Source organism: Solanum lycopersicum, chromosome 4 (assembly GCF_036512215.1).
Source record: "Solanum lycopersicum chromosome 4, SLM_r2.1".
Lineage (NCBI taxonomy): Eukaryota > Viridiplantae > Streptophyta > Magnoliopsida > Solanales > Solanaceae > Solanum > Solanum lycopersicum.
In genome coordinates, this window is record NC_090803.1 from 42,588,041 (window position 1) to 42,603,222 (window position 15,182).

The 15,182-nt window shown below is 34.2% G+C and overlaps 1 protein-coding gene across 4 annotated transcripts; it reads right to left on the reverse strand.

The window, feature by feature from the left end:
• Positions 1 to 2,457: 2,457 nt before the first annotated feature.
• LOC543912 (aminodeoxychorismate synthase/glutamine amidotransferase) lies at positions 2,458 to 14,855 on the reverse strand. 4 transcript variants are annotated; one of them, XM_010321388.4, is made up of 14 exons: positions 14,709 to 14,855; positions 13,337 to 13,703; positions 11,548 to 11,679; positions 11,019 to 11,086; positions 8,644 to 8,708; positions 7,980 to 8,046; positions 6,613 to 6,867; positions 6,406 to 6,532; positions 5,860 to 6,134; positions 5,319 to 5,398; positions 5,099 to 5,201; positions 4,825 to 4,907; positions 3,798 to 4,415; positions 2,458 to 3,339 (listed from the first exon to the last, which is right to left on the reverse strand). In XM_010321388.4, exons 2-14 carry the CDS (start codon positions 13,659 to 13,661, stop codon positions 2,829 to 2,831), a joined length of 2,709 nt encoding a protein of 902 aa, XP_010319690.1. In that variant the 5' UTR covers positions 13,662 to 13,703; positions 14,709 to 14,855; the 3' UTR covers positions 2,458 to 2,828. The 4 variants fall into 4 exon arrangements, with proteins under 4 accessions (XP_010319690.1, XP_010319691.1, XP_010319692.1 ...); XM_010321389.4 differs by lacking the exon at positions 14,709 to 14,855 and adding an exon at positions 14,568 to 14,701; XM_010321390.4 differs by lacking the exon at positions 14,709 to 14,855 and adding an exon at positions 13,926 to 14,565.
• Positions 14,856 to 15,182: the final 327 nt, after the last annotated feature.

The window sequence follows — 15,182 nt, forward strand, 5'->3', positions numbered from 1 at the left end:
CCCAAAAAATAATAATTTATAATTTATTTTTAAAAATTATTTTCAATTTTCAATTTCTATTTTTTTTTCACGCCACCCCAGCCCTACCCTCAAACACTCCACCCCCTCCAAAAAAAGAATTTTAACTTTGCTTTTAACAAAATATTTCTAATTTAAACTTTAATTTTTCACCCCACCTCCCTCCAAAAAACATTAAGTTTATTTTTTAAAAAATATTTTTTAATTTCAAATTTTCATTTTCTTACCACATCTCAGTCCCCAACCACCTCCTCAAAAAAAAATTCAATTTATTTTTAAAAATATTTTCAATTTGAAAAAAAAAAATCTATTCTATAGTAAAAACAAAAGATATCTTTTCAAAATATTTTTTATTCATAATTCAAACACTAAAAAAAGGTATGAAAAATATTTTCTACTTGTCAATCAAACATGTGAAAATAAGTTTAAAATCTAATTATTCTAGGATAACATTTCCCTTTGATACCAAACACACCCTAAATTTCATTCTTCACATTTACAGTAGAAGTTAAAAAGTAATAGAACATTAAAAAGTTAAGTAAAATAAAAACCTATTGTTAACGATTCTTTTTTTAAAAAATGTAGAACTATGAATCGAGTACTATTATAAGTTCACAAACATTTCTTGATTTTACAGTATTTTAGTCACTCACCATACATTCACATATTCTTATATATTATATGTATTCGCGGGATTATTTTGAAAAAACATTAAAAATATGTAAAAACAAATAATTTTTATCGAAAATATTCCTCTAATAAATTCCATGAAAACTTCTATAGTCAATGAAATATATAAAATTGTGATCAATTAAATATTGCAAATCGATATTTATTATACGATTAGAATTGGACCAGTGTATATTTTTCTAACGCTAGGCTCAAAAGAATGAATAGATTGTGCTGACGAAACGAGGCCATGACAAATATTTCTATGAATTATACAGTATACCTAACTACCTTCATTCACTGTTTCCCTACCTTTAATTATAACTACTAGAAGCTACAAATTGCTCTAGAAACGAGGTCATTTGGTAGAGTGTATTAAGAAAAATAATGCACTCATTAATTTTGTATATTATTAGTATCTATGTATAATTGTAGATTCTATTGTGTATTAAGCTGTGTATTATCAGTAGCGGAGTCAGAAATTTAACAAAGGGTGTCCCAAATAGCAATTTGTTATGTTAAGGGTGTCCAACACATGTTAGTTAATCATTTCGTACATCATTTTATTTATATATATGATATTTTTTTCGACGAATTGGACGCCCTTCATACTATGTGACTACGCCACTGTGTTTTACTAATGTTATGAATTTTTAGGTATTAGCAACGCAAAATGATTTTAATGCATGCATGATTAAAAATTTAATTACCACTCAAAATTTTTTTTATATATTTTCCACCATAATCAGAGACGGACCCACATAAACTCGTGAGGGTGCACGTAATTTTTTTTAAAAATCGGATATATATATATGTGTGTGTGTGTGGATCCTTTTAACTGAAAGCTGATCGGGTGCATTCCTGGAAGGCTCAAGTTTGGACGGTGGTTGTGTAGGTTGTCGAATCCCCTGAAATGCAACTTTTTTTATTTTTAATTAAAATTCGTTTTTGTCGCCTCGTCAGCCCCATCCCTTTTATTAACTTTAAAATTAGTAAATTTTTTTTACCATTAACCTTTTTTAAAAAACAACTTTTTTATTAAAATTTGTTTTTGCAACCTCATCCACCCCTGTATCCTTTCTTAACCACTCTCTCTTTTTTTTTGGCCATCACATTTAACCCCATTTCTTTTCTTAATTGAAATTTAAATCAAATAAAAATCTTAACACAATTCTAAGCAAAATATTAAAACGGTTAGAATCTAATCTTATAAGTATTTTTCACTACATAATTAAAATTCTACCTTAGCTAACCTTAACCTTAGACTACTCCTAGCCTTACCCTTGAGTCATTCTCAGTGGTGTCACCCTGGGTTCGCCTCTGATCATAATAGTGGAGGATATCTTTGTAAATAAATTTTCTTTATATAATCTATGCTATTTTTAATGCATCGAACCAAAAAATGCACAAAGAAGTTTATTAATGCATTGTTAATATAAACATTACTAGTACACTTTATATAGCATTATTCTTACATACTCTGTCATACGAGTATTTTGCATTGGACATATCAAGTGGTCATGTCACTTCTGACTTGTGTGCATTTGATGAGAAGATACTGCTCTGATGTTCAAGAAGAGTCTTAATCGGTGCTCGACTTTTCAAAATCATTTCTTCATACTCATCATCGAAATAGCTGTTATGGCTCCTACCGAAGCTTCTCCCTCGTGTATGAAAACACTATGTATCACAATATTGAGATCAATTGCTTGGTTATAAGAAAAAAAATGCAATGCAGCCTCAGTAAATGCCCCTAGAGGAAGTAACAGATCGTGGAAAAGTTGGTCAAATAAGAAAAAATGAAACGTGGAATCATCAATTCAGTACTAGTACAACTTCACAAACATATCTGTAATCTTCTACAGGTCTTTCAAAATCTTCTATGTACAGTATTTTAGTCACTGCAGATCTGTATGCTACCATGGCTATATTTTCCAAACACTATGCTCAAAAGAATGAATAGATTGTGCTGACAAAACAAGGTCATGACAAATATTTGCATGAATTATATAGGCTTTCATCCACTGTTTCCCCTCCCTTTTAATTATAACTACTAGAAGCTGCAATTGCTCCCACATTTTCCCAGAATCTAAGAGAGTTCAATACCACTATTTCTGCATTGGACATTTCAACTGGTCATGTCACTTCTGAGCATCTGATGAGAAGATGCTGCTCTGATGTTCAAGAACAGCCTTAATCGGTGCTCGAGTTTTAAGAAGCATTTCTTCATACTCATCATTAGGATCTGAAAGAGCAGTGATGGCTCCTCCTGCTCCTACTGAAGCTTCTCCCTCGTGTATGACAACCGTCCGTATCACAATATTGAGATCAAATGCTTGGTTATAAGAAAAAAATCCAATGCAGCCCGAGTATATGCCCCTCGAACAATTTTCAAGATGATCAAGAAGTTCCATTGATCTCAACTTTGGTGCACCTGTCATTGACCCACCAGGGAATGCAGCTCTAACACAATCAATTGCACTTGCATCTGATCGCTTTTTCCCCCGAATCGTACTGACCATGGTATGAACTGTTGCATAGGATTCAATTTCCATGAGATGTGGGACATGAACAGAGCCAGTCTCACATACACGCCCAAGGTCATTCCTCAACAAGTCAACAATCATCAAATTTTCCGCCTGATCCTTTTCACTGTCACAAATTATTAAAAGTTTGGTCAGGATTGTTTGAGCATGAGTCTGTTCCAAAACATACGACAACCATTCTATATAGCAAACAGATACTTAGATACAACAAGGTGAATATATAAGTTAAACAAAAGGACTAAACTAAGCAATAGGCAGATAAATTAAAGGTGGCTGATGGGTTGAGCCTGTCAGCACTTAAAGAGGCTAAAAAGGGTGAAAATAAGTGTCCGAGTTAGGAAACACGAACAAGAGCACCATAAAAGACTCAAACTTCTGGGAGAAATGAATTTTAGAGATGAAAGGTGAACATTTTATAAGACACGAGTAAGACAGTCAATAGTCAAAGCTTCCCGAGGATAATAAATGTCAGTTGATATTACAGTACTATGATACCATCAAAGGTTCCTGAGAATAATAAACGTCAGTTGATAAATCAGTATTATGATATCTTGACTTCTGTACCTGCATTCTAATTGCAGTTTCAGAAATTCATCTTCCTTTGGGGTGGAACCACGAGCTATAGTCCCTTTTATGGGTTTTGCTTCTAGAATAGCATTCCTGTCCAATCGTAGGAACCTTTCAGGTGATGAACAACATATGCTTAGGTTTTCCCTTGAAAAATTAAGCCAGGCAGCATATGGTGCAGGATTTCTTATTCTGAGATTACGATAAAGTTCCAGAGAATCTATTCCCCCCAACTTCATTCTCATCTGAGTTGTAAGACACAACTCATAACTTTCTCCTTCTTTTATGAACTCTTGACAATTCTCAACGTCTTTGATATACTGCTCTCTTGATTTCTCAGCAGAAAACCCTGATTTTAGTTCGACTACAGAAAATCCTCGAGATGCCTGCGATTGTAGCCTTCTGGGCGTAAAAGCTCTCAAGTTGAGCAGCCTCTGCTCCAGATCTTCCAAGCGAGAAGTAGTACTTGTGCTGCCATCGTGTAATGACAAAGTATATATGTCATCATACTGATGATCAATGACAATAACGTTATCTGTAAAGAATAAACAAGCATCTGGTGTTTTGGATCTATGACGATTAGATGCCACACCACATTCAGCTTTAAGATCATACCTGTATCAGGAATAGACACGTCAAACCACAAGAAGATCACAAGTCATGAGAAAAAATTCTCCCTCCAACTAATACACACATAAAATGGAAGAATTAACAACCCAACCTCCCATGCATCAGATATTCTAGAGTCTCATCCAGCATAGAACAACTACGGATGATATGAAGGTGAAGCTTTCTGCTAGTCAAGACTTCATACACCGTGAAACTTACCATGAAAAGAAAATGATACACAACCTTTTATACACGAGTAAAGGACATCCCTCTACATGCAACAGCCAATGATTCAAGGAAAAGAAGGAAAAAAAACTTCTAAAACACACAATGCATGTCCTTGAAACATGTAGAGACACTAAGATAATACAGTAGGAGGAAGGTTCAGATCATTTGAAATGAAATCACTAAATACCCGATATAACCAATGTAACCACCATAAAAATCAAATGGTAATCCTTCATAATCCTTCTCATCGAAACAAAATGATAGGAGCTCCTGGTGCAGAGACAAAGGAGTTAATCAGTAAGCTGCTAACATTTTTTTTTTTTTTGGGGGGGGGGGGGGGGGGTAGGACTTGTTCTGCACCACTTTAACTCTGGACTACTGATTGAGGTGGTGAACTCGATTTCAGCAACACAGAGAAAATTATTTTTTAAAAAAAACAAAAAATAACTGGCATACACTACCTTATCTAAATAATCAAAAAATCCATCTTCCAAAAATTTAGAAATAACATGACCATTAGCATCTTCAACTGATAGATGGCCACCTCCTTTACACATTCTGTCACTGAAAATGTAAGGTGACGTGTTATTATTGAAACAATGTAGCATTCAAACAGAGATCGATTGAGAAACAACAAGGTCTCAAGTAAGGCATCCAGGCAACATTTGAAGAGATTCTCACCTTCGATTTGACAACCTAAAACTAAGTTGCTTCCAGAGGGAGCCACCCTTTCCCCCCATAAAGGAAAATCTAGCCCTTTCCTGAATACCACAGGTATATCATGGTTAGAAGGAAAAAGATGAGGGGAATGCCTCATAAGCAAAGTAGCCATCCACAAGAAAAAAAAAGAAAAAAAAAGAAGGGACAGACAACTTATGAGATGAGAATTCACAAGACGAGAGATTGTTTTTATGCTGTCTCAACAGAAATCTACCCTCTACTTTCCATTTCGTAAACAAATTAGCAACTATCATAATTAATTACTGCAACTGATTTTCTTGCTTTCAAATTGACACAATCATGGGAATAATTGCTTTTGTTTTAATTGATAAAAGCAGGTAGAGGACACAGAACCTGAGAGAGCAACAAAGAAGAAATTTAAACAAAATGAAAGAAAAATATGGTATCTTTGATGCAACTTGAAAAATGCTCCCAAATGCAGAGACAGACAAAAACAGTTAACATGAATGGTACTGAAATTGATAGCTGGAGAGGAAAAGACCTTCTCTATTGAAGAGCTATCCAGCCAAAAACTGTTTTTAGCCTCTTGATCTCCAAATAGTTCACAGAAAATATTATCCGCTCCACCTACTTGGCTCGCAGAGCAATCAAGTTTTTTCCATGTCATCTTCAAAAATTTTACACTGTGACCTGGATGTGATAGATTTAAGGTTCCATCCACTTCGGCAGTTCTCCTCTCAATCAATTTATTCACCAGATGCCCACGTTTTGCAACACTTCGGGACAGCGGGTCTAAATTAGGCACCTGCATGCATGCTAAGTAAATTTTACCACTCAGAGTAAATGTGGGGACAGTCTACTGAAACAGAACAGGAAAAGGTGAAAGCATTTATATGCTGATTTAGGAGTCACAATGATAAATAGAAAACAAGAGAATCTCAAAACTGACTATAGCAGAAAGAATTATCCATACACCTAAAGTTCTCTAAGTAGACAAATAATTCAATGCCAAGAAAAGTACTCAAAGAGACTATAGAGACTAAACAGGCAGCTCCTCTGAACTATCTCTATTTTATAGAGCAGTTACCAGCATAATGAGCCCTTCTTTCATTGAAGGAGGTTGACATCAGCAGGAGCCAATAATCCTCTGTGATTTTCCGGAAATTCTTGAAAAGCTGTCTTCCGTAACATGTTGCAACACTTTCTGGGTGGAACTGGTAGCAGAGACAAAATTGATGTTACATATTAGTGAAACAGGACCAAATTCTCATTCAAAGTGAATGACCAAACTCACCTGCAATCCATAGTGAGGCCTACTAGAATGCATGATACCCATGAGGACTTTTCCACCTTTCACATCCTTTGAATCATCTGATAGCTCCGACATCCCATTAAAAATATCTTTATTTTCTTTGGACGCATTTAAGAATGAATTGGATCGTTTGACACCCTGGAAAGGGAGTGTCTCAGCTGTTGAGGTCCAAGCTATAGGAATGAGTTCCTTCGGAAGTGATTTCGGGTCTATTACAAGGGAATGGTACCGTACCACCTGAAATGTGTCAATAAAGTTCAACAAAGATAAAATAAACTACTTATGCTGGCTTCTGCAGTTTTCATCTTCTCTTTATGATTCAATTCACTGAAACATAATGAATGTTCTATATTTATAGATCAACATAAAGCTTCAGGTACCAAAATCCCAAAACTTCAGTACCAGCACCGGCATAAGTAAAAGCAGTCAGTCAGTCGGTCACTTAAAGCGATGAATCGATGTGAAGTGGGAGATTCACTTCATGTGGGTGAAGTGAAGCAACTTAGAAAAACGAGCACTTAAGATAGTAAGACACGTAGACATTCAAGCTAGAACCAATCACTTCTTTGATTTTGACTTTGAAAGATACAATGTCAATTATTATTGCTATCTTGAAACTAGTTTTCCAGTTTAGGTATATTTCAATTAATGTTTTCTTCTCTCATTTACAAGACATCTTCTTATAGTTTTCTTGATTCTCAATATGCTTTGTTCTTCTTTTTCTTCTTCTCTGTGTATCTTTTACTTCTACTACTTTGGTTTGGGGCTTCTGTTCAGCTTTTCTATCCTGTTCTTTCTTGATGTCAATGATTTTGTTTCTCTTTTTCTTGTTTGTTCCCTAATTTTCTCCAATTCTTTATTTATAGGCTAAACATAGGACAATAATAAAGTATCACATGGTATGATTTGCAGCATGGTAAAAAAGATATTTATCCAAAGAAGGTAGGGAAGCTCTTAATAAGAGCACATTATAAAGCATCCCCACATATTTCATGTTCTTGTTCCTTGCTCCATCTTTGTCACAAGAAAGTTATACTCCATGCTAGCACTTCATCTTACTGCTGGATGAGAATGTGTATGCTTTCCTGTGCATATCTAACCGCAAACAGCAAACTCGAGTTTGACTAAAGTTCTTAATCACTCATATGACTGCTGGGAAAAGTTAAAAACACCCATGATTCCCATGTTGTTTGAAGTTTAACAACTAAATGATGTTTTATAGTCTTCTAAAATCTAAAATCAATAGAAATTTTGAGGAAAAAAAATGTGAAGAAACCAAGCTAGCATTTCAAATTGACTTACATGTCTCATCACAACAAAAGAACTGAACAAACTCATATTGAACTGACCTTAAATCCAGAACTTCTTCCTGAAGGAATTTCATGGAATAATTGACAACCATTGTGCTCAATATCACTGCAAGGTAAAGAAAGAAGACAATTTGGAAAAGAAAATGTAATGAGTCACCAAAAAAAACCACAGTTATCCAGCAGAAAATTTCTTTTCAAGACTTTACTAACGTGAAAACCACAAATGAGGAGTAAGAATGCTAAGCTCCTAACTCTGATTTCCGGACACCAGGAAACCTTCTCTTGGAGACCTATAAGTGTGTTTCTTTATTAAGAAGGAACCTACAAGTGTTTTCAACAAACTATTAATATATTGGTTTCAGTTTTTGAAGTCTCCACAACATGTGTGTGTTCTTTCAGAAGGAACTTATAATTGTTTTCAACAAACCTTTTTTTATAGGTAAGGTAGCATGAAAGTTACGCAAGATTTGGACCAATGACATTCAAGTCAACTTTGAACACCCTTCACCGCTGAGCTAGCACTATAAGATGTTCAACAAACTATAAAAATCTTGGTTTCAATTTATGATGTCTCCACATATCACCATCTTATATGCATATTTTAATGACAGTATTTTTTTTGTTTCAAATGATCATTAGTTAATGTAACACCATAAAAGAAAAGAAGAAAAAAAACATGAACACTAAAACATAGATCATATACCTCAAACGACCATGGAAAGGTTCAGGTGCATGTACAACTTCAGCACCATGCACATATCCCAATGCCTGTTGAATCATGTAAAAGTCAAGTACACACTTTAGATCCTATATAAAAATCTACAAAAACATGACTAGAGGCTTGTAACATGCATAGACTGTATCACCTACACATCAAAGATGAATATCTATGATTTATTTCATGTGGATGAGTGAGGTGCTCAACAAGATCTACTACCACACTTGGGGACTGAACATTTGAAGACTTTGATCAGAAATCTCTCAACCTTTATTCATTTTGCCATTTCCTTGTTATGTATTGAATATTTAAGGGTGTGGTCTTTTTATTCCATACTTGAATCTTGTTTATGGATATATTTTATGATTAAAGTTTCGATTAAATCTCTTGTTTTGCTTATGTATTGAATGACTCTTATTCTTAATGAAGTGAATTAGTTGTTTCTTTAAATTATTCTTGTTCTTTAATGTTTCTAAGGGGAGTAGCTAACCCTAGGACTCACACATATACATTGATTAGAGTTCAAGAGAGGAACATAGATGGTGGAAAAGATTGATTGACAAGAATTTGGGGCATCAAACCTCAGTTCGAGCTAGGGATAGGAGAAATGCTTGTAGCCACATTCAGGTGTTTTTAATGCTCTTAATTGAGCTAGAGACAACCAATTAGGTAGTCTTGTTACTATCCAAGAGGAACTAATACAGAATTGTTTTGAGACTAATTAACACAAACTCACTCTTTTTGTAAAATCGTTAAATACATTGGATCTTTACTTGAGAGTGGTTTCCTTGTATCCATGTTTGTGGCCATTGATCATTTTACTTGCTTTCTAGGTTAGTTTATATTTCCTCATTAGTTATAATTTTCTCAAAAACTCTAAATATTATTAAGTTTATGGCTATGTGTAGTTTGTAATTATATTGCATATGACCATGTACACTTCCTCTCTTTGAGGAGTGGATTTGGGCGTTAGCACCTATATTGGCAAAAACAGTACATAGGAAGTATTATACTTGTACACCACCAGCTCAAGACACCAGCTAGTACCAATATTTCAAAGGGAATAAGCAGTTAAGCATCCAAATCCAAGATATATATACCTTGGTTCTGAAAGACAGGGCTATTTACTGCTACTGACTACCCGAGTGTTACACAGTAGAAGCCTTTGTTTCAATTTTCCATTACCCTCTTATATAAGACAATCCCAAACATCTACATTAATTGAAGACCAAATGTGGCAGTGTTAAGAGTAGAACCCAACAAACATCGAGTAATTAAGTGGTATACAACTTCTACCATTTCAGAAGCTTTATACAATTGGATAACAAAGAATCAGAAGCAAAACTAATTTAAAAAAGCTGGTATTCCAATATTCTGCACTATCTAGTGACCTTTTGATTTTCTACAATCAAATTGTAAGAACAATAAGCCTCTGCCCTGTTGCTCATCATATTTGCCATAGAAATGAGAAAACCACATCACTGGAACTTACAAGTTTAATTTTCATACAAGTATAAAGGACAGGAAAACATCACTCAGCACTTTCAATTAATCAACCTCACTAAACATAAGCCAATACCTTCTATAGACACATTATAGGACCTGGCAGCCTCAAGCCCAAAGAAGAAACGAAGAACCAGATTAATGTAAATATGCTTGCAAGAGGATAACCAACCAAGAAGCCTGACTCGTATGGCTTAAGGTTGTCAATCGACATACTGTGTTAGTACTTGATTTGTCGGCAAAGAGGGGCAAACATAGTAAGCTTTTGCAACATATTCCCTTATAGATTGTATCTTATGCAGTAAAACAGAATTATCACATGTGACATGTCAATACTAATATCTAGCTGGCAACATGCTGAAATTGGCACCTTAAACTAATATCATGTTGTTAAGCCTTCACCATAATAAAGCTATAAACAGCACTATTAGCCTGCTGGTAAGGAAATATGGAGTAACATGCAAGAAGCAAAAATTTTGAAGATCAAATAAATATATTGTTTAATGACAAATAAAATATTATGCAACCATAGTCAATCCTCGTATTGTGAACTACTTTCTATATTGTGAATGACAAAAGGTGACAAGACTTCTGAAATACCAATTTCCATAAGTTTATTTCTTAACAATTAACTATCAACTACTTATAATTTTTTATCTCATAAAAACTGTAATTTGTCCCTACAATCAACAATAATTACATTTTAGTGAAGGTTTTGAGAAGTACCAAAGGAGACAACAGAATAGCAAGACAGGCTACACAAGTTAGCAGGTGCAAACTTGATCAAACAGATCTCATGCAAAATCATTTGTTAAAGAAAGAAAAATATTACAGACATATATAAATGGATACATTACCTGGTGACCAAGGCAGACGCCTAGTATCGGGATATCAATGCATTCAAGCAAGAGCCTCAGGCAAATTCCTGAAAACATAGGTATAAGGCAATAAAGGCAACTTGTGACAAACATAACAAGCAAGTGAAGTTGAAGCTAAACAAAACTTAGATAGTCAACATCCACACCAATATTATGATATTGGAAGGTTTTCAAGTTAATGACATCAAGCTCTAAGACTAAGCAGAATTACATACACTCTTGTTAATGACATCAAGCTCTAAGATTAAGCAGAACCATTCATACTCTAGTATTACCTCATCTAGGACAATAAAGAAGCCACATTGGCAAGTCATTGTTTAGAATGAACAAAAATACACATGAAATAGAATATAAGGCACTTAGAATCAGGTTTCGAAGGCAAGGATGGATGACCAATATGCTGATCCCAACAAGTTAATGCATCTAAGTGCAAAATAATAACAAGATTTATCTTGTCCTAGACAAGGAAAAGAGAGTGATCATTTGGTTTCAGGAGTCCAAGTCAAACCTATATCTGATGGACATGTTGGAGAGCCAGGACCAGGTGATATAACAATATTGTCAAACGTCCTTTCTTCGTACAGGTAATGATAAACTTCTTTCCATGTCCACTCATCATTCCGAATCACCACCGGAGGCACTAACATAACCAAAAATTAAAATAAAAAATGTCAGACATCACAAACTCATGTCAATGCGATGAAATTCAGGGGAAAGATTGGAAAATTGCACACTCAAAGATGACTTTGTGCTAGATGATTAATGCAAGTGACAACCCGCAACCAAAATTTCCAAAATACAACAGAACATGAAGGAATCTAAAACTAATGTTTTTGTTCTAATAAGTGCATATTGGCAACAGTCATCAATTTATCAGAATATACAATCTAGAAGCAACCAAATATCAGGAAAAGCCATCAAAAAAACAAAGCTAAACTTGAGAATCCAAAAAGTAGCCCTTTTCTTCTTCAATATTCAAAAAAGAGAGTCCAAATCTGTTGAAACAAGAAAAATGGCCACCTACAGATAATTTTGCAGATTTTAACTACTACTATGGAAGTAAAGCCCACGCCCTCAGCTTACAGTGTGTTCATGTTATTCTCATCATATCATCCTGAAGCATATTTCCCATTCTACAGCTTACAATACAAAGCACTAATGGAACTTCATAATTACAAAATGATCAGCTCCCACAAATTAATCCTTTTAATAGCTAGGTGTAAAGCGTACAGATCACTAAAAATTAAATTAAAAAGTTATGAGTTACGCTTTCTCAATTTTTCTCAAGAAAGGGGGAAAAGATAAAAAGTGAATAGAAGAGAGAGATGAGGAACTTCCATTCTCGAGGTTCTAAAAAGATAAAAGTGGTTTTTTTTTCCATGTCGTAAGAAAGAAAAACAGTCCTTAAATTCAAGCTGGAACCAACTTGAGGCCTATCATAGATAGGCAGAAGGGGAGGCTTAGCAACTTAAGGTGTGGATGAGAAGGAAGATTTTCAAATCCTACCTTTACTCCGGCTGAATGTAGCACAAAATATATTCACACGAAGGGGACTAAAAGAGTTGTTCCTTTTAAAATTTCTATTTCTTTGACTTATTTTACGAGGGACCAAATTGAATAAAGAAGGAATTATATGAAATGTTGCTTTATTTGCAGAACAGACAAAGAACGTCACCTACAGCTTCACATTACCACAGAATTGCTGTCACATTTGCTTGAACTCTATTTTTCGCAGCTTAGATACAGAGATTTACTCCTAGACAAGTTTTATACTAAATGGGAAAGAAAGCACTGAATCTCTGGGGATATCTAGTTTCTGTATTTGCCCAAAGCTAATGATACTTCTCTTTGGGATGGGGTGGGGGTCTCTCAAGGAAGAAAGTGAAGGGAACATATACAAATGTAGAAATAGGTCTACTCAAGATAGTAATTTCCACTTCACGAAGTAATGTTGGTCAAAAAACTAGTTCTTGTCCAAGAGAACTACATTTTATCAACAGAGAACGTGGAAGTATTTTATATTTTATATGTATCAAAATACAGAGACATCAAACTGTAACTGCTAAATACAGACCTAGAAAAGGCAGAAGGAATAGACATACTACCACATTTAGAGGAGTAGATATATAAATCATTGGAATAAGCCAATAAAAAGGAAACTGACTCATATCAACTTCAATACAAAGAAGTTATGACAGGCTGAGTGAATTGATAGTTCAATTTATTTTTTTTTATTAAATTGATGGTAAAAGTTATGCGAGAGAACTCGTAAACAATGTATAATAGAGAGAGCTTACTTCCATTAATGATTGAGAGCTCTTGGAAAATATTGTAAGTGTAACTGTCATAGTTGTCAATTAGTAGTGTGCGTACAAATTCTAACTTCGGAACTGGCTCATGTAAAAACTTTTTTCTTGTTCCCGATGCATCCAAATGTCCAGGCACTAAATGACTTGAAATAAATACCTTCCTTTCCTTACGGTTATATTTTTGGAGTGCATCTATCATACCAATCTTCTCAAAAGGTTCAGGTGCTAAAAGAAAATATTTTCTGGTTTGAAGATTTTGGCAGCAGGAAGAGGCAACCATAAATGATGATGACGAAGACATGGCAGAATTCATTTATGCTTGTAACGAAACCGCAGGTTCACCAACCAAATCCCTCTGCAAAACATAAGATGTGGAAGTCAGAGATTCTATAATCCTAAATCAATCACTTCACAAGTGATAATCAAACAGTATTTGAAAGGGCTTATGATTAAGCCACATATCACATTTTATTGGAACATAAACCAAACACACAATACAGGAAACAAGACCGAACATCGTGATTAGAATGATCTACCAAAGAGTTAACAGGTACTTGCAAAAACACTCTTGTCATACCTCCTGCATTCTGCAGAGAATAGTCACTGAAGTTATGCAGATACTAAATTTGGGCATATAATTAGATAGTCTTTAAATTTCGGACTGTTCACAAGGCAATAGTGACAACATAATTTACAGCTAAGTTGCTTGGACTCTCCAAAAATGCAGCTGCACCATGTTGGATCCTCCAAAAATATCGTGCATCCGTCGGCATTTTTGAAGAGTCTGCCACATAGATTTACGGTTCCACGAAACTTCCTACTGTAACAACACTTATACTGGGTAGACAGAACTTTTTAAATTAAGCAGGCTTTCAGGAATAAACCAAGGTGCCAAGAAGTGTTTTTCTTTTCTTTTTTTGCTCTCTTAAAAATGCAAACTGCCAAAATACTTACATCCTTTCATTTAGCTATACACCAAAACTACTGAAAAGTAAAGACATTGCAGAAACCCATTCCCATGCTAGGAATTCTAAAAAAACAAACGTCCATAGATCAATCAAACTTTCTAAAATTTAAGACTAACTACGATTTAAACAACTCATCTAAAAGACAGGGAAGTCTTTTATAGGTGACAAACAGACAAAAAGATAAAAACATGTTCAAGAAATTCCATAATTCAATATTTGACATTTTTTTCGCAGAAAAAAGCAATACATACAATAATAATGTTTTCACTAACCCGCAAAAATAAGCATTAAGCCAACAAGCAGATCTCATTAATGAAGTTAACAGATCCGAAAACGCTTGGTGCAGAAATCACTTGTTTTTCAAATTCCTTTTTTTGGATTTTTTCACTTACCGGTTTGGTGGGTTGGCGGAAGTGGTGGGGTTGAGCAAAGAATGATGAGATTGAATGGAGTGGAAAACAGACACACATTGGTGAGTGTGCAACCACAAGATTTTCAAAGGCTGAGGCGGCGCGCAACTTTCTACTCTCTCTTCGATTAATTTAAAATAGGAAAGCTTACGTAAATATACTAAAAACAAAAAATATTTATTATTTTTAGTAATAATATTTTTTTTTACTTTATTATTTTTAATATATTTATAATATATTTTTAATTTATATTACAAAAAATCAATTTATTATTCATATATAATACAAGTTTTTTTTGATATATAATATATTTATCACATATTTTAATACACTTATATTACAATGTATCAACTTCTTATCAAACAAGCATTATATATTTTTAAAAATAGTTATAATACATATATATCGCATACTTAATTCATTTTTAATACATATGGCAGATCAAACACAGTATTG

What these genes read in the sequence shown, in the direction of transcription:
- LOC543912 (XM_010321388.4), bottom strand. Translation starts at nt 13,661, where the DNA reads ATGAATTCTGCCATGTCTTCGTCATCATCATTTATGGTTGCCTCTTCC. An exon ending in CCTTTCCATGGTCGTTTGAG is followed by an intron (nt 8,047 to 8,643) that starts GTATATGATCTA and finishes TTTACCTTGCAG; the next exon opens with TGATATTGAGCACAATGGTT. An exon ending in GGCCTCACTATGGATTGCAG is followed by an intron (nt 6,533 to 6,612) that starts GTGAGTTTGGTC and finishes CTCTGCTACCAG; the next exon opens with TTCCACCCAGAAAGTGTTGC.